This window comes from Trachurus japonicus, chromosome 6, assembly GCF_045865225.1.
Source record: "Trachurus japonicus isolate A0001 chromosome 6, Traja_1.0".
Lineage (NCBI taxonomy): Eukaryota > Metazoa > Chordata > Actinopteri > Carangiformes > Carangidae > Trachurus > Trachurus japonicus.
In genome coordinates this window covers 32,646,510-32,672,940 of record NC_140912.1, presented here as the reverse complement: position 1 = coordinate 32,672,940, position 26,431 = coordinate 32,646,510, and the positions used below count along the sequence as shown (strand labels likewise).

General features: G+C 43.2%; 3 protein-coding genes across 3 annotated transcripts in view; 1 reads left to right on the top strand and 2 right to left on the bottom strand.

Annotated features, from left to right (window-relative positions):
* grm8b (glutamate receptor, metabotropic 8b) overlaps positions 1 to 26,431 on the top strand; it is a 589,884-nt gene that overhangs the window by 25,065 nt on the left and 538,388 nt on the right. The window lies entirely within an intron of this gene.
* The window catches only part of LOC146986482 (uncharacterized), a gene marked incomplete at its 5' end in the record, with an annotated part of 532,005 nt that overhangs the window by 157,698 nt on the left and 347,876 nt on the right, over positions 1 to 26,431 (bottom strand). Inside the window, 2 exons of the mRNA XM_085780485.1 lie at positions 5,487 to 5,660; positions 7,761 to 7,934. Coding sequence (XP_085636611.1) covers positions 5,487 to 5,660; positions 7,761 to 7,934 — 348 coding nt within the window. The remainder of the gene's footprint in view (positions 1 to 5,486; positions 5,661 to 7,760; positions 7,935 to 26,431) is intronic.
* On the bottom strand, positions 13,217 to 20,312 carry LOC146986492 (uncharacterized). Its single transcript, XM_085780238.1, has 5 exons — positions 20,127 to 20,312; positions 16,780 to 16,899; positions 15,944 to 16,063; positions 15,412 to 15,644; positions 13,217 to 14,082 (listed from the first exon to the last, which is right to left on the bottom strand). Exons 1-5 carry the CDS (start codon positions 20,192 to 20,194, stop codon positions 13,313 to 13,315), a joined length of 1,311 nt encoding a protein of 436 aa, XP_085636364.1. The 5' UTR covers positions 20,195 to 20,312; the 3' UTR covers positions 13,217 to 13,312.

The window sequence follows — 26,431 nt, the reverse complement described above, 5'->3', positions numbered from 1 at the left end:
CACACACACACACACACACACACAGCCCAGGTTGTGTGTCTTCTCTGTTGTAAACCTTGTAATAACAGCTTGTTGTGTACAGTTAACATCCTTGTTGCTCAGGTCACTGAAGTCAAGCCAGCCCACACGTTGTTTTAAGGTGCACGCATATACGGCACATTACGGCAAGAGCGAGAAAGTGCCCGTAAAATGAAAGCAACGCCCCCGAAACGTCTGATGTTGCATTTCAAAATAAGAGCCGGCCTTTCAAAATAAAAGCCTTTAACACTGCATTTGTGCACATTTACAGTATTATTTTAAGAAAAACTGCTAGTTATTACTGTACCATTCCACTTCAGACTGATTGTACTCGACCTGAAGATGATACCCAGAAAAAAACAGACCAACCTGATGTGGAATTTCAGAATAAAAGCCCTCTGAACTTGCATATTTTTGTGTACATTTACAGTATCATTAAAAAAAAACTGCTAGTTATTACTGTACCATTCCACTTCAGACTGAAAGTACTCGACCTGAAGATGACATCCAGAAAAAATCAGACCAATCTGATGTGGAATTTCAGAATAAAAGCCCTCTGAACTTGCATATTTTGAAGTATTTTGTGTACATTTACAGTATCATTTGTTAAAAACTGCTAGTTATTACTGTACCATTCAACTTCAGACTGATAGTACACGACCTGAAGATGATACCCCCAAAAAATCAGATCAATCTGATGTGGAATTTCAGAATAAAAGCCCTCTGAACTTGCATATTTTGAAGTATTTTGTGTACATTTACAGTATCATTTGTTAAAAACTGCTGGTTATTACTGTACCATTCCACTTCAGACTGATAGTACACGACCTGAAGATGATACCCAGAAAAAATCAGACCAACCTGAAGTGGAATTTCAGAATAAAAGCCCTCTGAACTTTGATATTTTGTTGTACATTTACAGTATAATTAAAAAAAACTGCTAGTTATTACTGTACCATTCCATTTCAGACTGAAAGTACTCAACCTGAAGATGACAACCAGAAAAAATCAGACCAATCTGATGTGGAATTTCAGAATAAAAGCCCTCTAAACTTTAATATTTTGAAATATTTTGTGTACATTTACAGTATCATTAAAAGAAAACTGCTAGTTATTACTGTACCATTCCACTTCAGACTGAAAGTACTCGACCTGAAGATGACAACCAGAAAAAATCAGACCAATCTGATGTGGAATTTCAGAATAAAAGCCCTCTGAACTTTGATATTTTGAAGTATTTTGTGTACATTTACAGTATCATTAAAAGAAAACTGCTAGTTATTACTGTACCATTCCACTTCAAACTGATAGTACTCGACCTGAAGATGATACCCAGAAAGAATCAGACCAATCTGAAGTGGAATTTCAGAATAAAAGCTCTCTGAACTTGCATATTTTCAAGTATTTTGTGTACATTTACAGAATCATTTTTTTAAAAAAAACCGCTAGTTATTACTGTACCATTCCACTTCAGACTGATAGTACTCGACCTGAAGATGACATCCAGAAAAAATCAGACCAATCTGATGTGGAATTTCAGAATAAAAGCCCTCTGAACTTGCATATTTTGAAGTTTTTTGTGTACATTTACAGTATCATTTTTTTAAAAACTGTAAGTTATTACTGTACCATTCAACTTCAGACTGATAGTACACGACCTGAAGATGATACCCAGAAAAAATCAGACCAATCTGATGTGGAATTTCAGAATAAAAGCCCTCTGAACTTTAATATTTTGAAATATTTTGTGTACATTTACAGTATCATTAAATAAAAACTGCTAGTTATTCCTGTACCATTCCACTTCAGACTGATAGTACTCGACCTGAAGATGATACCCAGAAAAAATCAGACCAATCTGATGTGGAATTTCAGAATAAAAGCCCTCTGAACTTGCATATTTTGAAGTATTTTGTGTACATTTACAGTATCATTTTTTAAAAAACTGCTAGTTATTACTGTACCATTCAACTTCAGACTGATAGTACTCGACCTCAGGATGACACCCAGAAAAAATCAGACCAATCTGATGTGGAATTTCAGAATAAAAGCCCTCTGAACTTTGATATTTTGAAGTATTTTGTGTACATTTACAGTATCATTAAAAGAAAACTGCTAGGTATTACTGTACCATTCCACTTCAGACTGATAGTACTCGACCTGAAGATGACACCCAGAAAAAATCAGACCAACCTGATGTGGAATTTCAGAATAAAAGCCCTCTGAACTTTGATATTTTGTTGTACATTTACAGCATAATTTAAAAAAAACTTCTAGTTATTACTGTACCATTCCACTTCAGACTGAAAGTACTCGACCTGAAGATGACACCCAGAAAAAATCAGACCAATCTGATGTGGAATTTCAGAATAAAAGCCCTCTGAACTTTGATATTTTGAAGTATTTTGTGTACATTTACAGTATCATTAAAAGAAAACTGCTAGTTATTACTGTACCATTCCACTTCAGACTGAAAGTACTCGACCTGAAGATGACATCCAGAAAAAATCAGACCAATCTGATGTGGAATTTCAGAATAAAAGCCCTATGAACTTGCATATTTTTAAGTATTTTGTGTATATTTACAGAATCATTTTTTTTAAAAGAAACTGCTTGCTATTACTGTACCATTCCACTTCAGACTGATAGTACTCGACCTGAAGATGATACCCAGAAAAAATCAGACCAATCTGATGTGGAATTTCAGAATAAAAGCCCTCTAAACTTTAATATTTTGAAATATTTTGTGTACACTTACAGTATAAATTCTTAAAAACTGCTAGTTATTACTGTACCATTCCACTTCAGACTGATAGTACTCGACCTGAAGATGACACCCAGAAAAAATCAGACCAATCTGATGTGGAATTTCAGAATAAAAGCCCTCTGAACTTTGATATTTTGAAGTATTTTGTGTACATTTACAGTATCATTAAAAGAAAACTGCTAGGTATTACTGTACCATTCCACTTCAGACTGATAGTACACGACCTGAAGATGACACCCAGAAAAAATCAGACCAATCTGATGTGGAATTTCAGAATAAAAGCCCTCTAAACTTTAATATTTTGAAATATTTTGTGTACACTTACAGTATAAATTCTTAAAAACTGCTAGTTATTACTGTACCATTCCACTTCAGACTGATAGTACACGACCTGAAGATGATACCCAGAAAAAATCAGACCAATCTGATGTGGAATTTCAGAATAAAAGCCCTCTGAACTTTGATATTTTGAAATATTTTGTGTACATTGACAGTATAAATTCTTAAAAACTGCTAGTTATTACTGTACCATTCCACTTCAGACTGATAGTACTCGACCTCAGAGTCCTGCACGGGTCCAATTTTGGAAACCCGCGCCCGCCCGACCCGTTGGTTTTTAAGCCCGTGTCCCGACCCATCACCCGTGATTATTTCTGAATACAACCCGGATCCGACCCGCCCGTCAATATTAAGACCCGTTGCCCGACCCGCTGCCCGTTACATCGCCGTCTTCACCGGCGATAACGGGGGTACAGCCGTACTCTTTAGAAAAAGAAAAAAGAAAAGAAAAGAGAGAGAGGGGGGGGGGCGTACTCTTTCGCGGCTATTTCCGGAACGGAGAATGATAGCGACGTAATTCTTTTTTTAATGAAAGCAGGACACTTCAGCCTTTACATTGATCCCATCGGTGTGTTTGTAGCTTACCCAGAAGCCGAGCAGTCAAGCCATGACAGGCTAAACTCCAGGGAAAGCTGTGAGCGGTCACACGAGCGGCCAAAGATCGTTTATTTACATCAAGATGCTGCTCTGTTGTTGCCGTGTGTGAAAAAAAAAAAAGATTTGCTCCGCTGGTTCATGCAGCTGCGCGTGAGTTTTCCTCTGTAGACCTACACACATTCACCCGCTACCCACCCGCGTTCATTTGAGTTCCGCCCGTGCCCGACCCGTGAATTTTCACAAGACAGCTTATCCACCCGTTGAACACCGTTTTTGCGGGGTACCCGCCGGATACCCGCGGGGATCCGACCCGATGCAGGACTCTGCTCGACCTGAAGATGACATCCAGAAAGAATCAGACCAATCTGATGTGGAATTTCAGAATAAAAGCCCTCTGAACTTTGATATTTTGGTGTATATTTACAGTATAATTAAAAAAAACTGCTAGTTATTACTGTACCATTCCACTTCAGACTGATAGTACTCTACCTGAAGATGACATACAGAAAGAATCAGACCAATCTGATGTGGAATTTCAGAATAAAAGCCCTCTGAACTTGCATATTTTTAAGTATTTTGTGTACATTTACAGTATCTTTTCTTTAAAACTGCTAGTTATTACTGTACCATTCCACTTCAGACTGATAGTACACGACCTGAAGATGATACCCAGAAAAAATCAGACCAATCTGATGTTGAATTTCAGAATAAAAGCCCTCTGAACTTTGATATTTTGGTGTACATTTACAGTACCATTTAAAAAAAAAAAACAAAAAAAAAACTGCTAGTTATTACTGTACCATTCAACTTCAGATTGATAGTACTCGACCTCAGGATGACACCCAGAAAAAAATCAGGGCGATCTGATGTGGAATTTAAATGATACTGTAAATGTACACAAATCACTTAAAAATATTAAAGTTCAGAGGGCTTTTATTCTGAAATTCCACATCAGATTGGTCTGATTTTTTCTGGGTATCATCTTCAGGTCGAGTACTATCAGTCTGAAGTGGAATGGTACAGTAATAACTAGCAGTTTTTTTTAATTATACTGTAAATGTACACCAAAATATCAAAGTTCAGAGGGCTTTTATTCTGAAATTCCACATCAGATTGCTCTGATTTTTTCTGGGTGTCATCTTCAGGTCGAGTACTATCAGTCTGAAGTGGAATGGTACAGTAATAACTAGCAGGTTTTTTTAATCAATGCAGTGTTCAAGGCTTTTATTTTGAAAGGCCGGCTTTTATTTTGAAATGCCACATCAGACGTTTCGGGGTCATTGCTTTTTTCATTTTACGGGCACTTTCTCGCTCTTGCCGTAATGTGCCGTATATCCGCGCACCTTAAAACAACGTGTGGGCTGGCTTGACTTCAGTCTCAGGTCTGAGCGTGGATTGTGTTAAAGGTTTGTTGTGTGATGTGAGCGGTGCTCCAACATGTGATCCTGTTATTGATCCGAGTTGTGTGTTAATAACAGCTGATGTCAGGACGGCATGGATTGTGGAGAAAAGGTGTTGCACATGTTTAAGACTTGGATCTGTGTGAACCATTGTGCATGAATGTGTTTGTTGTGAGGTTGTTGTGTGATGAGCTGTCTGAGGTGCCGACCCCCCACAGCCCTGGTCTTGGTCTGTGAGCGCCTGCCTACCCTGTCCTACAGCCTCAGTGTGGATCAGTAGAATATCAGCCTCATGTCTGCAGCTCAGTATCAACACAACTTTCACATCACATTCATCTGAGCACAGAAATAAAACAGAGTCTGACCTCAGAGTCTCCAGTCTACAGTCTGGACTCTCCAGAAAACCACTCAGACCCTTCACTCCTGAATCATGAAGGTCATTGTGGTTCAGGTCCAGGTGTCTCAGGTGGGAGGGGTTGGACTTCAGAGCTGAGACCAGAGAAGAACAGCTGATCTCTGACAAACTGCAGTCCACCAATCTGAATAAAGAATAAAAGAAGAAGATGAAATGATTGATGATTGATCAGATGTGTCCTGATCAATGATCAGTGTGTAAATGAGTAGAGGGACTTTGTCCTTGTGTTGTTGTGGATCATCATCATGTGGCCTTCTACACACATCATCCACATGTCAGCACAGATTCATCAGCTGCTGCTGACCTCAGATCAGTCTGTCAATATACAATCAATATCTGATCAATACCTGTTGGACTAAACACTGACTACAACTCTCTGATTCAGGACTGAACTGGATCACACACACACACACACACACACACACACACACACACACACACACACACACACACACATACACACACACACACACACACAGAGAGGATGATAAACTGTGTGTGTGGTTAGTAGTTGCATGACTTCAGATTTTTCGACTCTATAATGTTATGAAAGTTGAGTCGACGTCGTTCATTTTTTTTTTTTTTTAAGTTTATATCTTTTGGCGTTTTTGCCTTTATTTGATAGACAGTGATATAGACAGGAAAGGGGGAGGCAGAGAGAGGGGGAATGACATGCAGGAAGGAAAGGTCTGCCCGACGCGGGATTCGAACCGGGGACGCCTGCGTTGAGGACTGTAGCCTCTACATGGGGCGGCCGCCTTAACCACTGCGCCAAGCACCGCCCCAACGTCGTTCATATTTTTCCTGTCATAACTAAAATCACAGGAGGAGGGAAACGCTTTGCAACAATCTGTATCCACTGACTGGTTGATAGAAATCAGTACAGAACAGCAGGTAAATAAACAACCAGTTGTAAATCAGTTTTTTTGTAACATACACTCCTATAGAAGTGAAAAGAAAATACTGGAGCTACTGTGTGTTAGGGAGGAAAACGACACAAGCAAAGGTCTGTAAGCCAATCACCATCACAGTCCTGCTCAGTCACAGTTTTTGTTTTTCGATTCTGGTTGATTGGTTGTTATTGTTTGTTGTTGTGCGCGACATAAAGCTGCCTATACGAGCTGAGTTTTTTTTTTTTGCGCTGCCTTCACAACTTTGTTTTCATCAACGACCTGTGGAACACTTGCGTGCCGATCCGTGGAGAGCGATCAAGGATCAACACTGATCTGTTTCCAGTGCTCGTGCCCAAAAGGCAAAGGTAGAAGCTATACACAACCTAGAAAGTCAAAGTGTTGTTTTGATGGGCTTGTGTGTTGTTTTTGTTGTCCTTTTGTTTTGTTTTGTTTTTTCTCTGTCTTATGAGTATGTCTGCTATGTACTGTTGATAATAATAACAATTATTATTAATCTAATGTTACCCCCGGGAAAAGGGTGGGGTCAAGGGGAAAGAATACATGGAATTGTAATGAAATAAAACAAAATAAAAAATTGATTAAAAAAAAAAAAAAAACACTGATCTGTTGCACCACTACTCCCTCCCTCATGATCATCCACATCCTCAACTAGAATAACATTAATAACCAAGTTTATCAAGGCCGTGCATCAGCAACAGAAGACAATTTAAATCAATTAGGGTGACGGATTAGTTTCATTCAGCCACTCAGCTGTTGTTTCAAGCAGTTAGCAAGTTGTAACCTACTGACACTTAGACACTTTTACACACACACACACACACACACACACACACACACACACACACACACACACACACAGTCCAGGTTGTGTGTCCTCTCTGTTGTAATAACAGCTTGTTGTGTACAGTTAACATCCTTGTTGCTCAGGTCTGAGTGTGGATTGTGTTAAAGGTTTGTTGTGTGATGTGAGCGGTGCTCCAACATGTGATCCTGTTATTGATCTGAGTTGTGTGTTAATAACAGCTGATGTCAGGACGGCATGGATTGTGGGGAAAAGGTGTTGCACATGTTTAAGACTTGGATCTGTGTGAACCATTGTGCATGAATGTGTTTGTCGTGAGGTTGTTGTGTGATGAGCTGTCTGAGGTGCCGACCCCCCACAGCCCTGGTCTTGGTCTGTGAGCGCCTGCCTACCCTGTCCTACAGCCTCAGTGTGGATCAGTAGAATATCAGCCTCATGTCTGCAGCTCAGTATCAACACAACTTTCACATCACATTCATCTGAGCACAGAAATAAAACAGAGTCTGACCTCAGAGTCTCCAGTCTACAGTCTGGACTCTCCAGAAAACCACTCAGACCCTTCACTCCTGAATCCTTCAGGTAGTTTCTGCTCAGGTCCAGGTGTCTCAGGTGGGAGGGGTTGGACTTCAGAGCTGAGCCCAGAGAAGAACAGCTGATCTCTGACAAACTGCAGTACTCCAATCTGAATAAAGAATAAAAGAAGAAGATGAAATGATTGATGATTGATCAGATGTGTCCTGATCAATGATCAGTGTGTAAATGAGTAGAGGGACTTTGTCCTTGTGTTGTTGTGGATCATCATCATGTGGCCTTCTACACACATCATCCACATGTCAGCACAGATTCATCAGCTGCTGCTGACCTCAGATCAGCCTGTCAATATACAATCAATATCTGATCAATACCTGTTGGACTAAACACTGACTACAACTCTCTGATTCAGGACTAAACTGGATCAAAGACACACACACACACACACACACACACAGAGGATGATAAACTGTTTGTGAGGTTAGTGACTTCAGATTTTTTAAAGTCGACTCTTATGAAAGTCGAGTCGACGTCGATCATATCTTTTTTTTTTTTTTTTAAGTATATATTTTTTGGCGTTTTTGCCTTTATTTGATAGACAGTGATATAGACAGGAAAGGGGGAGGCAGAGAGAGGGGGAATGACATGCAGGAAGGAAAGGTCTGCCCGACGCGGGATTTGAACCGGGGACGCCTGCGTTGAGGACTGTAGCCTCTACATGGGGTGGCCGCCTTAACCACTGCACCACGCACCGTCGTTCATATTTTTCCTGTCATAACTAAAATCACAGGAGGAGGGAAACGCTTTGCAACAATCTGTATCCACTGACTGGTTGATAGAAATCAGTACAGAACAGCAGGTAAATAAACAACCAGTTGTAAATCAGTTTTTTTGTAACATACACTCCTATAGAAGTGAAAAGAAAATACTGGAGCTACTGTGTGTTAGGGAGGAAAACAACACAAGCAAAGGTCTGTAAGCCAATCACCATCACAGTCCTGCTCAGTCACAGTTTTTGTTTTTCGATTCTGGTTGATTGGTTGTTATTGTTTTTTGTTGTGCGCGACATAGAGCTGCCGATACGAGCTGCCTACACTTGCGTGCCGATCCGTGGAGAGCAATCAAGGATCAACACTGATCTGTTTCCAGTGCTCGTTCCCAAAAGGCAAAGGTAGAAGCTATACACAACCTAGAAAGTCAAAGCGTTGTTTTGATGGGCTTGTGTGTTTTGTTTTTTTTTGTTTTGTTTTGTTTTGTTTTTTCTCTGTCTTATGAATATGTCTGCTATGTACTGTTGATAATAATAATAATTATTATTAATATAATGTTACCCCCAGGAAAAGGGTGGGGTCAAGGGGAATGGATAAATGGAATTGTAATGAAATAAAACAAAATAAAAAATTGATTAAAAAAAACAAAAAAAAACACTGATCTGTTGCACCACTACTCCCTCACTCATGATCATCCACATCCTCAACTAGAATAACATGAATAACCAAGTTTATCAAGGCCGTGCATCAGCAACAGAAGACAATTTAAATCAATTAGGGTGACGGATTAGTTTCATTCAGCCACTCAACTGTTGTTTCAAGCAGTTAGCAAGTTGTAACCTACTGACACTTTTACACACACACACACACACACACACACACACACACACACACACACAACACACACACACACACACACACACACACACACACACACACACACACACAGCAGCTTCTCCGGCCTCAGATCTACATCACATCTGCTGCTTCAGCTACAGTGGCTGATCCAGCTGTTCTGTTAGCAGCTTCATCTGAGAGCAGCTCATCATCATCATCATCATCATCATCATCATCATCATCATCATCATCATCATCATCATCATCATCATCATCATCATCACCACCACCACACTGACCTCTGAGTGACCTCTGACCCTTCACCTTCTACCAGCTGCAGTAACATGGAGTCACAATCAGTCGCTGCTTCAAACTGAACTTCACACATTTGAACTGAACACAGACAAAAGTCCAACAGGTCCAGTCAGTGAACTCACCTCAGAGTCTCCAGTCGACAGTTTGGACTCTCCAGTCCAGCACACACAACCTTCACTGATGAATCACTCAGGTTGTTTTCACTCAGGTCCAGTTCTGTCAGGTGGGAGGGGTTGGACTTCAGAGCTGAGGCCACGACTTCACAGTGACTCTCTGAGAGTTTACAATCAACAAGTCTGTGAAGAGAGAAAATATCAAATGAACAAGTGGGAGAATCCTCACGTTTCAACTTGGGGACAAACTGCAGACCGGTGCGTCTTGGGCCGGAGACAGATGAGCAATAGACAGAGGAAGGACGCTGGAGGACACGGTCACTTTCAGCTCCAGAGTCCTTCCTCTGCCCGAAAATATATATACTATAACGGCAGTTGAACTCGTAACTTCCAACTTGTGAACTTGTACCAGATCAAACTGGTACAAGTTCGGGTCGGAAAAACACGAGTTATGGGTCGCCTGGAACGCACCATAAATCAACCTCCTGTAGAGTTCCTGTCAGCTGCCAAACTCAAATTTTAGAACAATAAAAATAAATAAATAAACATGTTTTAGTTAACATGCAGTAAACTGTCCCGTTTTAGCCGAGAGGGTACAAAGTCAGAGAGACACTAGTTATGACGCGGTGAAAATGTGAATATTATGGGCTGGAGCTGAATATTTCGTTGGATAAAGGAAGATATTACCTCTATGTTTTTCTGTCTCTCTTTTTTTTGCGATTTTTGGGTTTTTAAATAATCTGGAGTAATCGAAATGTTTGACTTTCCCCATCAGCTGTGCTGGCGACACGGTATTGATTTACTTCAGGAAAGTCAGAGTCCACGATAAAACATTAACGTCAGTTCAGAGTTCACTCATCTGGGACAAGAAAATCTTTTCTGTTGCTAGGACGTGACTGATTGTGTTTCAGGTTATTAGTTGGACCTCATGTATTTCCATGGAAACGGGAAGCAGACTAACAAAAACCTTTCAAATTTGAGAGCAAATTGTCCATCAACATGAATATATTTGAACTATAATAACAGGTTCTGCTCTTCTGTTGTGGGATCAATAGGCTAAACACATCAATACCAATAAAGAAGAAACACTGATATTTGATTTATTACTACTACTGATCAACAATTCTAGAGGGATTAGTTGTTTACCAACAAGTCAGGATGCGTGGAGGGTCGAGTTTGTACCGCGGCAACGGCAACTCGGCCAAGGCACAGGCCACAACTCGGCCAAGGCACAAGCCACGGACACTTAGAGCATGGCGTCGGTTATCGGTAAAAACAACACTGTCACTGTGCATCCCTGACGTTACCTACAGATATTTAACAGACAATCATGTTCAGGAAAACACTCTTACATGATTACAAAACATGGTGGCTGTGAGGACTGAGGTGCTGCCTGGTCAGAGACGAGGGAAGAGGACGAACATGTCTAAAGTCTGGAACAACTGCATCCTGACCCGAACTGTACCTGCATGGCTGAGTATGTACTGGTAGTTTAAAACAATTATATAGTTTAAGATTAATTAATCTCAGCTTGCTTTCCATTGGTATGTGACCTCGTCTTCAGTCACTGTCGTAGTAAACATTTCACAACTCATTCGCTGCAGTTCTACAGCTGTGCCTGTGGGCATATTTAGCTTCATCACCATTCAAACCAATGTATCTAACACGTTATATTGCTCAAAATAAATGACCAATGTACTATTTTCTCTCTCGTTTGCCCTGAAAGGGGTGCGAGTTGACGGTATTCTGTAAAATTTGCGCGTTTTGTTATTTATATCAAAACAATTAGTGCAACTAACAGCACAAAAAGACATGATCACGGCTCTTGCTGCTCCCTTTCTGCAGGCGATATGCGCAGCAGAACGTCAGTGACGTATATCCCTCTATATTGATCATGTCTAGACTTACCGAGCCTTCCTGCAGTTCCTCACAGCTGGGATCAGTCTCAGTCGTCCCTCCTCTGATGTGTTGTACTTGCTCAGGTCCAACTCATCCAGAACCTCCTCTGACATCTGCAGCATGTAGGCCAGAGCTGAACACTGGATCACAGAGAGTTTCTTCTCTGATCTGTTCTCTGACTTGAGGAACTGTTGGATCTGCTGATGAACTGACTGGTCCTTCATCTCCGTCAGACAGTGGAAGATGTTGATGCTTCTGTCAGGAGAGATCTTTGTCTTCTTTTTCTTCAGGTTGTTGGTGGTTCTCTGGATGGTTTCTGGACTGTTGTCTGTCTGACCCAGCAGACCTCCTAACAGCCTCTGGTTGGACTCCAGAGAGAGGCCATGAAGGAAGCGAACAAACAGGTCCAGGTGACCGTTTCTACTGCGGAGGGATTTCTTCAAGACTCTCTGCAGGAAGTCATCCAGGGTTAGAGGACTGTTATTGATCAATGGAGGACTGTTATTGATCTGTGGAGGACTGTTGTTGATCTGTGGATGACTGTTAATCATTGATGGATAACTGCTATTGATCGATGGATGACTGTTATCGATCCATGGATGACTGTTAACCATTAATGGATGACTGCTATTGATCCATGGATGACTGTTATCGATCAATGGGTGACTGTTAACGAATGATGAATGATGGTTATTGATCGATGGATGATTGCTATCAAATGATGGATGACTGCTCGCCTTGATTCCATCAGAGGAAGGCATTGTGCTCTTCTCTGTCTCTTCGTAGTCTTTCCCAGGAACTTCTTGAGGACCTGTGTGTTCCTGTTGGTGAAACAGTGGAACATGTAGACTGCAGCCAGAAACTCCTGAACACTCAGATGAACAAAGCAGTAGACTGTTTTCTGGAAGATCACACTCTCTCTTTTGAAGATCTCAGTACAGAGTCCTGAGTTCACCGATGCCTCTGTGACATCCAGACCACACTGCTCCAGGTCTTCTTGGTAGAACATGATGTTTCCTTCCTCCAGCTGTTCAAACGCCAGCCTCCCCAGCTTCCGAAGAACTTCTCTGTCGGCCTCCGTCAGCTCCTGTGGACTCGTCTCATGTCCTTCACCGTACTTGTTCTTCTTCCTCTTTGTCTGGACCAGCAGGAAGTGTGAGAACAGGTCAGTCGTGGTCTTGGGCAGCTCTCCTCTCTGGTCTGTGGTCAACATGTGCTCCAGAACTGTAGCACTGATCCAGCAGAAGACTGGGACTTGACACATGATGTGGAGGGTCCTGGACATCTGGATGTGTGAGATGATTCTTCTGGACAGATCTTCATCACTGGACCTCCTCCTGAAGTACTCCTCCATCTGGGCGTCAGTGAAGCCTCGGACCTCTGTCACCCTGTCAACACATGTAGGAGGGATCTGATTGGCTGCTGCAGGTCTGGAGGTGATCCAGACCAGAGCTGAGGGAAGCAGATTCCCCTGGATGAGGTTTGTCAGCAGCACGTTGACTGATGACGTCTGTGTGACATCAGACACAACCTCCCTGTCGTTGAAGTCCAGTGACAGTCGGCTTTCATCCAGGCCGTCAAAGATGAAGAGAAGTTTACAGACAGCCAGCTGCTCTGCTGTGACCTTCTGTAATGTTGGATGGAAAAACATGGAGCAGCCCGAGAAGACTCAACCGCTGATCTCTGATCAGGTTCAGCTCCCTGAACGAAAGCAGAACCAGTAGACTGACATCTTGGTTCTCCAAGCCCTCGGCCCAGTCCAGAGTGAACTTCTGCACCGAGAAGGTTTTTCCAACGCCAGCGACGCCATTGGTCAGAACCACTCTGATGGGTCTCTGTTGGACAGGTGAGACCGTAGAGACGTCCTCTCTCTGTTGGACAGGTGAGACCGTAGAGACGTCCTCTCTCTGTTGGACAGGTGAGACCGTAGAGACGTCCTCTCTCTGTTGGACAGGTGAGACCGTAGAGACGTCCTCTCTCTGTTGGACAGGTGAGACCGTAGAGACGTCCTCTCTCTGTTGGACAGGTGAGACCGTAGAGACATCCTCTCTCTGTTGGACAGGTGAGACCGTAGAGACGTCCTCTCTCTGTTGGACAGGTAAGTCTTTAAAGATGTCGTTGCACTTGATTGGAGTGTCATGGAGGGTCTTCTTCTTGGACGTTGTCTCCAGCTGTCTCACCTCATGTTGGGTATTAACCTCTTCACTCTGTCCCTCTGTGATGTAGAGCTCAGTGTAGATCCTGTTGAGGAGGGTTACACTTCCTGTTCCTCTTCCTGTTGCCTCAGTTCCTTCAGTCACTCGTTCACATCTGCTCCTCAGACTGATCTTATGTTGATCTAAAACCTCCTGCAGACCACGATCTGCTGAGAGAGAAGAGACAGAGTCAGACTGAAGACAGAGAGTCTGACAATCTGATCAGATTATTTTCATCAGCTACAGAAAAACTACAGACAACAAAGAGAAGGTTTGAATCATCATTCTAAATGTCAGTGCTGCGTGATGGAACAGTTACCACGTTTACATGATGTTTTTAAAGCGGAATTAATTAATTCCGCTTTTAAATAGTTCGGAATTAAAATATTTTCCTTCGAGTTTACATGGACATAATAATTCCGAATTAGGGTTTACATGGAAAACACGTTAAATCGCCTTTATTTAATTCCGCTCAACGTCTGGAGGTCGGGAAGCGTTCTGATTGGACAGAGGGTACACGTGTTTACGTATTTACTTCTACCGGAAGAAAACAAACTCCATTCTCAGTGTGTGAAGTGAACAGAGCTGCAGCCGCGAGCCGCTCCGCTGCTCCTAAACTTAACAACAACTTAGAAGCAGAAAGTTTCTCCTCTTAACTGCCAGGATGGCCTTCCCTTCCCTGGGTGTGTGAGCCTGGCCGCACCCGCCGCTGCTACTGCTACGGCCGGCGGCGCCGGGCTCACACACCCTCACTGCCCGGATCGCCTTCCCCGGTGTGTGAGCCACCGGCGGCCGGACACCGGGGTCTGTGGAGCGGGTTCATGAAGCCTGGTTGTCCCGACATGACTCACTCACAACACTGCGGCTGTAACGTTATGTTGTGTGTGTTGTAGCCGAAAAGTAGGCTATAACATAACGCTACAGCCGCAGTGTTGTGAGTGAATCATGTCGGGACAACCAGGCTTCATGAACCCTCTTCACAGACCCTGGTGCCCGGCCGCCACTAGAGCAGCAGCGGCGGCGGCCAAGCACCGGGGTCTGTGAAGAGGGTTCATGAAGCCTGGTTGTCCCGACATGATTCACTCACAACACTGCGGCTGTAACGTTATGTTGTGTGTGTTGTAACCTACTTTTCACGGTTAAATTATCACCGCGACACACACATAGAGCGGCGAGTCAGTTAATACGCATGCGCAGAACGACCGGAATTAATTTTAAAAAGAATAAACGTTTACATGATAGAGGAATTAATTAATTCCGATTTAAAACAGGAATAAACCACCCACTTAATTCGGAATTAAGTTTAAATCCGAATTATATTTTCACTCGGAATTAAGTGTTTACATGATCTTTTTAAAGCGGAATTAACTTTAATTCAGAATTAAATGATTTTAATTCGGAATTAACCCTCTCATGTAAACGGGGCAAATTACTCTGGAGAAAACAACAGGTCCTGGTTTCACAAATGACCACATCAGCAGACAGATGTTCAGTCTCACTTTGTCCACAGCTGCTCTGATTGGCTGTCTGCAGTCCATCTCTGGTTCTGGGTCTTTTTCCACACTGGGGACAGGAGGGGGGTCCTGAAGAACCAGACTGGTCCCAGTCTGAGGTGAAGCACTGTCTGCAGAACCAGTGTCCACAGCTGGTGGAGACTGGATCCTTCAGGACGTCCTGACAGAGACCACAGCAGGACAGCTGCTGGTCCACAGAGACACCACTCCTCTTCCTCCTGTCAAGACATTTCTGGATCAACAACATGTCACAGCTCCACATCTGAGCTCTGATTGGTTAACCTCCTCAAGGGGGCGGGGCTTCAGTAAGCAGAGGAGCAGAGAGAGAGAAAGTAGAGTGTAGAGAGACAAGCTGAGTGAAGACCTGGTCCTGAACTGGTCTGGTTTCTGTCTCTGAGGTTTGTTGTGAACCTTCAGAGTCCGATTGATCTGGTTCCTGGTTTCTCTTTGTTTCCTTCACATGAGTCTAATGACTGAATCATCTTCAGCTTAGTTTACAGTAGAAACAGTCTCTTACCGTGACTCTGGAGGTCCAGGTCCAAGACTGAAGTTTGGAAGATCTCCTTTGGACCGGTCACTCTTCATGGACAGACAGATGGATCCTGGAGACTCTGCTCTCAGTCTGTGGTTCTGACCTCTGCAAACACAAACATGTTTTTATTCACATCACATTGATCACTGATCAGTTCTCTGATCACAGAATCATTGTTAATGTTCAGTTAGGATGTTACCCAATACATTTGGAAATCAATCAGTCCACCTTAAATGTCAGTATGAACTGAGCATGTCACTTGTTGTTTTAGAGGGAAATTCATGTAAAAACTGCTGATGCGCGTTGCCTTCAGGGACAGTTTTTCATCAAGCAGTCTCTGAATGTCCCTAACTCTGTCTGGTAACGTTCTGTTATTATCTCGTAGCGTGGTGAATGTGCAGGTCACAACTTCTCCACCAGAGCGTTGTGGAGTTGTTGGATTGTGTATTTGATGAGTTTGATGAGGGAAACCAAGAAATCCCATGAGTCTCCGTAGCGTAGCTCTGAGCAGCTCATGGCTCTGCTCCGCCATTCTAAAAATAGCTTGCACCGACAATTAAAGGTAACAAACCTACTGCTATGACTATAGGGATTATGGCAATGGGCCAATTTGCCAAAATGTTGAACTATCCCTTTAATTTGCATATTTGGTAACAAAGTAATCCAAAAGTAACTAAAAAGTAATCCAGTACATTACTTCAATTGTGTGATACTTAGAGTTACTGATTACATTATTTTAACATGTAATTTGCGATTATACTGGATTACATTTTTAAAGTAACCCTCCAAACCTGCACACAGGTCTGAATCTGGTCTCTTACTGTGACTCTGAAGGTCCAGGTCCAAGACTGAAGTTTAGAGGTTGTCCGTTAGACATGTCACTCTTCATGGACAGACAGATGGATCCTGGAGACTCTGCTCTCAGTCTGTGGTTCTGACCTCTGCAAACACAAACATGTTTTTATTCACATCACATTGATTACTGATCAGTTCTCTGATCACAGATGCATTGTGGGAAGTCTCACACACTGTAGTGAAGGATGGAAGCAACACAGCAGCATCATAGACAACAGTGTAGAGTCAGTCAGTCAGTCATTAACTGTGTCCAGTGTCCAGCTGCTGAACTATGGAGTTATTTTTGTCTCATTAATATCTGTAAACGCACAGAAGGTGATCTACAAATGTTCCTTGGTTTGCACACGTGTTTTGCTATCCACAAAGGGTGATCTACAAATGTTCCTTGGTTTGCACACGTGTTTTGCTATCCACAAATACAAATTTCTAATTTGTAACTTGTATTTTGGTTTTTACAAATAAATGTGTATTTGTAAATATATTGTATATTTGTAAATGTATAATTTTCCATTTGTAAAAACAAAAAAGCCATTTGTAAAACCGAAAATTCTGTTTGTGAAGTGTGACTCTGCATTTGTGGATCACCAATCACACACACGCATCTCTCTCCGCAATGACGTATTTCTGAGACAATCCTGCCGAGATCCACACAGAATCCACAAACTCACAGCTGCTGATTCACAAAGGGCCGCTCTCCTCACCAGGAGGAGCCGCTCTCCTCACCAGGAGGGGCAGTGTTGGCGAGTAGCTGAATGAAAACTAACGAAGAAGACTGCTATTGGTTTATCTCGAGAAATTATTTTAATTCCCACTGTTAATGCGTCACTTTATTAAGTTTTAATGTTTTTTCATGCGATAAAGTAACTGTTAAGACCCCCAATATGCGGTTAGTTTATCCAAATGACGCCTCTTTGGAAGTTTGCTCCGCCGTTCGCGGAGCAGTGAAGCTCCATCTGTGGAGCAGCTAAGCTAACTAGGCTACCACCGGACGAGCGGTCTATCACAGAGGCTACCGCCGGGCTGCTGTGGTGGTCGGCCGGCTAACCTCCGCTGTCATCCAGGTCTCCCCCGGCTCGTTTTTTCCCCCGGAATGATGAAGCTGGTTAGCCAGCCCACCGCAGCAGCCCGGCTGCTGTTTAGATCTGATTAGATGTTTAGATGTTAGACTGTTTAGATCCCCAATATGTGGTTATTTTTATACAAATGACGCCTGTTTGGAAGTTTGCTCCGCCGTTAGCCTAGTTAGCTGCTAACTAGGCTACCACCGGACGAGCGGTCTATCACAGAGGCTATAGCCGGACTGCTGTGGTGTTCGGCCGGCTAAGCCGCCGCGTCTTCTCGGGGGAGAAAACGAGCACTTCAGTAAACCGGTTGCTGCCTCTGGATGAGCAGATCATCACAGAGGAAGCAGCCGCGGCTGCTGTGGTGGTCGGCCGGCTAAGCCGCGGCGTCATTCCAGGGGAGAAACCAGCCCCAACCCGGTTGCTGCCTCTGGATGAGCGGATCATCACAGAAGCAACAGCCGGGCTGCTGAGGTGGTCGGTCGGCTAATCTGCGTCGTCCTCCCAGGGGAGAAAAGGAGCCCATCAATCTACCGGCAGTTTTTTAGAGGTTTACCGCCGGCTGGATGAATTATTTTTAGGAGATACATGTTGTCTCATTCAGTGGTGTAGTCTGTAGGCTATATCAACAAACAAAACTATTTAGTCTATGATGGACTATGTACAGTCACCACCGCTTCAACAATAAATAAATGTTTTACAATGAAACGGTCAGTCAGTTGACATTAACAATGCAGGTCGTTTTCTCCCCTGGGAGGAGACCGCGGCTTAGCCGGCCGACCACCACAGCAGTCCGGCTATAGCCTCTGTGATAGACCGCTCGTCCGGTGGTAGCCTAGTTAGCAGCTAACTAGGCTAACAGCGGAGCAAACTTCCAAACAGGCGTCATTTGTATAAAAATAACCACATATTGGGGATCTAAACAGTCTAACATCTAAACATCTAATCAGATCTAAACAGCAGCCGGGCTGCTGCGGTGGGCTGGCTAACCAGCTTCATCATTCCGGGGGAAAAAACGAGCCGGGGGAGACCTGGATGACAGCGGAGGTTAGCCGGCCGACCACCACAGCAGCCCGGCGGTAGCCTCTGTGATAGACCGCTCGTCCGGTGGTAGCCTAGTTAGCTTAGCTGCTCCACAGATGGAGCTTCACTGCTCCGCGAACGGCGGAGCAAACTTCCAAAGAGGCGTCATTTGGATAAACTAACCGCATATTGGGGGTCTTAACAGTTACTTTATCGCATGAAAAAACATTAAAACTTAAAAAAGTGACGCATTAACAGTGGGAATTAAAATAATTTCTCGAGATAAACCAATAGCAGTCTTCTTCGTTAGTTTTCATTCAGCTACTCGCCAACACTGCCCCTCCTGGTGAGGAGAGCGGCTCCTCCTGGTGAGGAGAGCGGCCCTTTGTGAATCAGCAGCTGTGAGTTTGTGGATTCTGTGTGGATCTCGGCAGGATTGTCTCAGAAATACGTCATTGCGGAGAGAGATGCGTGTGTGTGATTGGTGATCCACAAATGCAGAGTCACACTTCACAAACAGAATTTTCGGTTTTACAAATGGCTTTTTTGTTTTTACAAATGGAAAATTATACATTTACAAATATACAATATATTTACAAATACACATTTATTTGTAAAAACCAAAATACAAGTTACAAATTAGAAATTTGTATTTGTGGATAGCAAAACACATGTGCAAACCAAGGAACATTTGTAGATCACCTTCTGTGCGTTTACAGATATTTATGAGACAAAAATAACTCCATACTGAACATCTGTCTCACATCAGCTCTACACAGGATCACACACACACACACACACACACACACACACACACACACACACACACACACACACACACACACACACACACACACACACACACACACACACACACACACAGAGGACACACACAGAGGACACACATTTCCTTCATGAGCTTCAGGACTCTGACTGACCGGTGACTCATGGTCGATTGTAACGGGAGTTTGTCCATCGTGTTTTATTTTGAAATTTACCGGATGCTGGGTGAGTTTGACTTCCTGTTTTGAGTGATCTAATCGACGTGGATTGATGTGTGCTGGTTGTGTGATATTCTTAATTAGCATATTTGGTATTAAAGTAATCTCATAGTAACTAAAAGTAATCCAGTACATAACTTTAATTGTGTGATACTTAGAGTAAGTTACTGATTACATTTTTAAAGTAACCCTCCAAACCTGCACACAGGTCTGAATCTGGTTTCTTACTGTGACTCTGGAGGTCCAGGTCCAGGACTGAAGTTTGGAAGATCTCCTTTGGACCAGTCACTCTTCATGGACAGACAGATGGATCCTGGAGACTCTGCTCTCAGTCTGTGGTTCTGACCTCTGCAAACACAAACATGTTTTTATTCACATCACATTGATCACTGATCAGTTCTCTGATCACATAATCATTGTTAATGGTAAGTTAGGATGTTACCCAATACATTTGGAAATCAATCAGTCCACCTTAAATGTCAGTATGATCTGAGCATGTCACTTGTTGTTTTAGAGGGAAATTCATGTAAAAACCGCTGATGTGCGTTGCCTTCAGGGACAGTTTTTCATCAAGCAGTCTCTGTGTTTCCCTCTAAAACAACTCTGTCTGGTAATGTTCTGTTATTATCTCATAGCGTGGTGAATGTGCAGGTCACAACTTGCCCACCGGAGCGTTGTGGAGTTGTTGGACTGTGTATTTGATGAGTTTGATGAGGGAAACCAAGAAATCCCATTAGCTTCCGTAGCGTAGCTCTGAGCAGCTCATGGCTCTGCTCCGCCGTTCTAAAAATAGCTTGCACCAACAATTAAAGGTAACAAACCTACTGCTATGACTATAGGGATTATGGCAATGGGACAATTTGCCAAAATGTTGAGAAATCCCTTTAATTTGCATATTTGGTAATGAAGTACACACAGGTCTGTATCGGGTTTCTTACTGTGACTCTGGAGGTCCCGGTCCAAGACTGAAGTTTATAGGTTTTTCCATGGACCGGTCACTCCTCATGGACAGACAGATGGATCCTGGAGACTCTGCTCTCAGTCTGTGGTTCTGACCTCTGCAAACACAAACATGTTTTTATTCACATCACATTGATCAGTGGACACACACACACGTTTCCTCTCCTGTGACGTCACACACACTTCAGGTTTTTATCTGGTCTCTTACTGTGAGTCTGGAGGTTCATGTTTGGACCGGTCACTCTCCAGAGACTTTGATCTGTCCTCCTGTTCCTCCACATTAACACTCATCTTCAGGACTTCAGTCAGTCTGAGAGGGAAACCAGTAACACACACACACACACACACACACACACACACACACGCACACACACACACACACACACACACACACACACATATAGACCTTTGATGTTTGTTCTGAGTTTGAAGAAGTTGTGTGGAGGTGAATCTGAGACAATGTGCTGACGTATGTACGGACTACGTCTGACTCTTCTTCCCTCCACAGTCCACACAGACACACTGACTCTCATAACAACAACAATACTAATAATATTATTATATGTAATAGTTATAATGTTGTGTTGACACTCACTCAGACTCCAGTTTCTCTCCTTCTGCTCCGTTCACTCTAAAATGGCGTCTGAACATTTTTACTTTCACTTACTCCTCAGCATTTACAGGAAATCACAAGTCCATGGTGACAGAGGGAGGGGAAGTCTCTTTCTACAGTAGAGTGGCGCCACCTGCTGGGTAACTCCTGGTATTACACCTGTATGGACAGGTGAACTCTGACACCATGAATAAACAGTGAGCTGAGATCCAGCTGTGGTAGAAGAGCTGCTGAGAGATTTAAAGACACTCCACTACAAGTTACAGCTCAGTCTGTTCTCTGTCTTATTCATCACACATGTTGTCATCAACTAATTTGTGTCTCAGTGTTGTAACTTAACTCGCCCCGGTCTGGCAACACGACCATATATGGAAAACACAACCACAACTAAATGTAAGTCCACACAGAAACCAGGAGGATACAAGGAGAATCATGAAGAACTCCTTTTAGAAATGCACTCATTGACATAATGTGTTCCCTAGCCCCTTACCCTAACCTTAACCATTACTCTAAACCTAATTTAAACCTAATTATAACCTAAAGTCTTAACCCTCAAACAGCCCTTGGAAAAAGTGAGGACCGGACAAAATGTCCTCACTTCCCCTAAATGTCCTCACTCTGTTGGTTAAAAACTCTCGACGGTCCTCACAACGTAGTAAATACAAGAACACACACACACACACACACACACACACACACACACACACACACACACACACACACACACACACACACACACACACACACACACCCACACACACACATCTTACAGGTGTTTTTCTGTGGGGAACAGAAGCTGATTGTGCTGAGTTCATCTCTGACTCTGGGATTAGAAAGAATAAATTATCATGTGTAACAAGTGGGCGTGTCACTGGTGGCCAATCACATTATCAGCATTATTTTCATCCCTCTCTCTGATTGGTTCAGGACGGCTACTTGCTACAGTGGACCTGATGTGTTCAGAGGAGGAGGAGGAGGAGGAGGAGGAGGAGGAGGAGGAGGAGAATGTTTGTTCATGTTGCTGCTGTTGATCTGTATGTGGCTGATTTGATGCTTCTGCTTTTATGGAGGTGAAGTATTTGATGAATTAAAGGGAAAGTTAAAGGTCAAAGGTCTCTCTTCTCTCCTCCCCCTCTCGCTCCCTCCCTCCCCCCTTCTCTCTCTCTCTCCCCTTCCCTCCTCCCCTTTCTCTTTCTCTTCCTCCCTCCCTCTAAGTCTCTCCCTGTCTCCCCCTCTCTCTATGCTCTCTTTCTCCCCATTCTCTCTCTCTCTCCTCCCCCACTTCCTCTATCCTCTCCCTCTTTCTCTCTGCCCCCTCCCCCTAAGTCTCTCCCCCCCTCCCTCTTCTCTCCCTCTTTCTCTCTCCTCTCCCTCTTTCTCTCTGTCCCCTCCCTCCCTCCCTCTTCTGTCTCCCTCTCTCCCCATCCCTCCCCCTCTCTCTCTCCTCTCCCTCTTTCTCTCTGCCCTTCCTTCCCTCCCTCCCCCTCTCTTCCCTCTCCCCCTCTATCTTCCTCCCTCTCTCTTCCCCCCTTCTCTCTCTCTCTCCTCACCCCTCTCCCTCCTCCCTCCCTCCCTCTCTCTCTCCCTCCTCTTTCCTCTCTCTCTCCTCTTCTCCCCCTCCCCCACTCTCTCTATCCTCTTCCTCTCTGCCCCCCTCTAAGCCTCTCTCTCTCTCCTCCCCCTCTTCCTCTCTCTTCTCTCTCTCTATCCTCTCCTTCTTTCTCTCTGCCTCCATCCGTCTGTCTCTCCTTTTCTCCCCTCTCACTTCCCCTCCCTCTCTCTACGCTCTCTTTCTCCCCCCTCCTCTTTCTCTCCTCTCCCTCTTCCTCTCTCTTCTCTCTCCTTCCTTTACTGTAGTGAAGTTGTATTTTGATGATGTTTTATTGTCCAATCACGTCCCATCGTTTGTAGCTCATTAACAGCGTCACATGTAAACGACACTAATAACCATTAAACATTAATTATCTAGATCTAATAACTCTGAGACCAGATTGACACAGTGAAGTCAGTGATGTGTAAAAAGCTGCTGTAACTCTGATCGACCACCAGGTGTCGCTGTGTTCACATGTCTGAAGCTTCGTCAGGTTTTGTGAATGAGTTTGTGTCCTGGTTTAATAACTCATGACTCTTCAGGCTGCGTTCAAGGAAACCGGTTTTTCTCAGACTCCAGTGAAGTGGATCTTCTCCTCCGTCTGTTTCAGTGCACGTTGGTGACGGTGAGGACGACTCACGTCACGTTCAGGTGAGTCAGGAGATCTGACGCTGCTCGTCTCCTGACGTCGGATCAGACCGAGGCTTCATGTGTGTGTGTGTGTGTGTGTGTGTGTGTTCTTGTTCCTCCTGCTCCTCTTCCTCCTCCTCTTCCTCCTCCTCTTCCTCCTCCTCACCTTCCTCCTGCTCCTCTTCCTCCTCCTCCTCCTCCTGCTCCTCCTCTTCAACCTCCCACTCCTCCTCCTCCTGCTCCTCTTCCTCCTCCTCTTCCTCCTCCTCCTCCTCCTCTTCCTCCTCCTCCTGCTCCTCTTCCTCCTCCTCCTCCTCCTGCTCCTCCTCTTCAACCTCCCACTCCTCCTCCTCCTGCTCCTCTTCCTCCTCCTCACCTTCCTCCTGCTCCTCCTCTTCCTCCTCCTCCTCTTCCTCCTCCTCCTGCTCCTCTTCCTCCTCCTCCTCCTCCTGCTCCTCCTCTTCAACCTTCCACTCCTCCTCCTCCTACTCCTCTTCCTCCTCCTCTTCCTCCTCCTCCTCTTCCTCCTCCTCCTCCCACTCCTCCTCCTCTTCCTCCTCCTCCTGCTCCTCTTCCTCCTCCTCCTCCTCCTGCTCCTCCTCTTCCTCCTCCTGCTCCTCCTCTTCCTCCTCCTCCTCCTCCTTTTCCTCTTCCTCCCCCTCCTCCTCCTCTTCCTCCTCCTCTTCCTCCTCCTCCTCCTCCTCTTCCTCTTCCTCCTCCTGCTCCTCCTCTTCCTCCTCCTCCTCCTCCTTTTCCTCTTCCTCCTCCTCCTCCTCCTCCTTTTCCTCCTCCTCCTCCTCCTGCTCCTCCTCTTCCTCCTCTCCATCCTCCTCCTCTTCCTCCTTTTCCTCCTCCTGCTCCTCCTCTTCCTCCTCCTCCTCCTCCTTTTCCTCTTCCTCCCCCTCCTCCTCCTCTTCCTCCTCCTCCTCCTCCTCCTCCTCCTCCTTCTCTTCTTCCTCTTCCTCCTGTCAGGAGTGAATGTCTTATAAATAAAATACAACCACACGACTGCACACATGCCTTAGAGATATAATGTATGAAAATGTTTCAGGTGTTAAAATACACTTTTAAATGCAACATGGTGGTTAAAATAATGTAAAGTTAAGTTTTTACACGTCTGTGAACGAGGAGGAGAAAGGTTCCGACCGGAAACTTCTTCTTTTTTTCTTTTTTTTCTCCCTATGAGCTTTATTGAAAACATTGTACATACAAAGGGATGTACAGAGAACAGGGTTGTACATACAATCAAACATGAAACATCAGACAGGTGCTCCAATATGTATCAATAAACATAAATAATAAATAAATCAAAATAAAATCAGGTTGTTTTAAGCAATATTAGAAAACATAAAATCATGGAAAAAATAACATATGGTATGGTAGCCTATGACAGAAGAAAAGGAAAAAAAGGGAAATAGAATGTGTAAGCTTTATTCCACTTCTTTATTCTTTGAAAAATCTCTCATAAATGTCTATGGATGTGATGCTTTGTTTAGTGTCAATTAGTGTAAGGGGTTTCATGTACTCTTTGAACTCATGCAAGAAACTTCTGAAGTTGGGTGAGGTTTTGGAGTGTTTACATTTATGTATGTGAAATTTGCCATACAAAATGAATAAGTTTATAATGAAGGTGATGTCCTTTTCTTCTGACCGGAAACTTCACAAACAGAATAATAATAAACAGTGACATCATTTCCGTTTCACGTATGATTTTTTATTTTTTTTTGTTCAAAACTTTGTTTCACATTACAAAACAGTTTTTCATAATAAAATGCAATCTATAAAGCATATCTATATTATACGCCAGGGGGAATTTACAAGTTTACAAAAAAATGTTCAAGTTTTCACATATATTGAAAGTCTTAATCACTTTCTGGTTACTTGAAAATTTGATGGAGGTTATGTAGCCTATTGCTTGAGCTCACCGGTAAAAGAGGGTTTTTTTTTTTTAATGAACTTATTGTGAATATGAAATTTTTCCATTAAAATAATAAGGTTGATAATAAAAGTTATGTTGGCTTTTTCCTTGTTTTTTTTCAGGTCAGGGAGCCCAAACAGTAGTACAATCCTCCAAAACAAAATACCAGCATCAACATTGATAGCAACAAAATTACAAATATCACTCCGTAGTTTTTCACGTGTGTTTAAAAAACTAAACCTGACAGTTCTTGTGTTTATTCATAATCTCTTGTTCGACAACACATTCACTGTAAAACCATGAAAAAAAAAACATCCTTTTATTGTAATTTGCAAAAATAAACACTTTCATTTTGAAATGTAACTGAGCCTGACACCTAAATAATATTTATCTTTTCATGTTGTTGTTCTGTATGACTACATGTTGAGTCTTGAAAGAGCAAATATTGAAAAAAAAAGAAAAAAATGTACAGGAAATGATGTACATATGTGTGTTAAGTTATAAAATAAAGGCTAGGGTTTCTTCTGTAAATCATACTTATCAATAATACTAAATAGTTTAATTAAATGGCATCTTTCTGTTTAATAAGACTGAGGGCGAAAAGAAGAAATTCCTTATAAAACATGTATTTTGGTCTTTTGCTGTGTTTTGTTGTGCACGACAAGTGGATGTGGCAGTAGGCCACTAACAGTAACACAGTAAAAATACTTAATGTATTTACAGCACAACAATAAAAGTAGTTTCTGTAGACAGTATCAGAGTAAAAGTACTTCTTACAAGGTATCACAGTGAATACTATAATATAGGAGCAGAATAAAAGT

What these genes read in the sequence shown, in the direction of transcription:
- LOC146986492 (XM_085780238.1), bottom strand. Translation starts at nt 20,194, where the DNA reads ATGAAGAGTGACTGGTCCAAAGGAGATCTTCCAAACTTCAGTCCTGGA. An exon ending in CCTGGACCTCCAGAGTCACA is followed by an intron (nt 16,900 to 20,126) that starts GTAAGAAACCAG and finishes TTGTGTTTGCAG; the next exon opens with AGGTCAGAACCACAGACTGA. An exon ending in CCTGGACCTTCAGAGTCACA is followed by an intron (nt 16,064 to 16,779) that starts GTAAGAGACCAG and finishes TTGTGTTTGCAG; the next exon opens with AGGTCAGAACCACAGACTGA.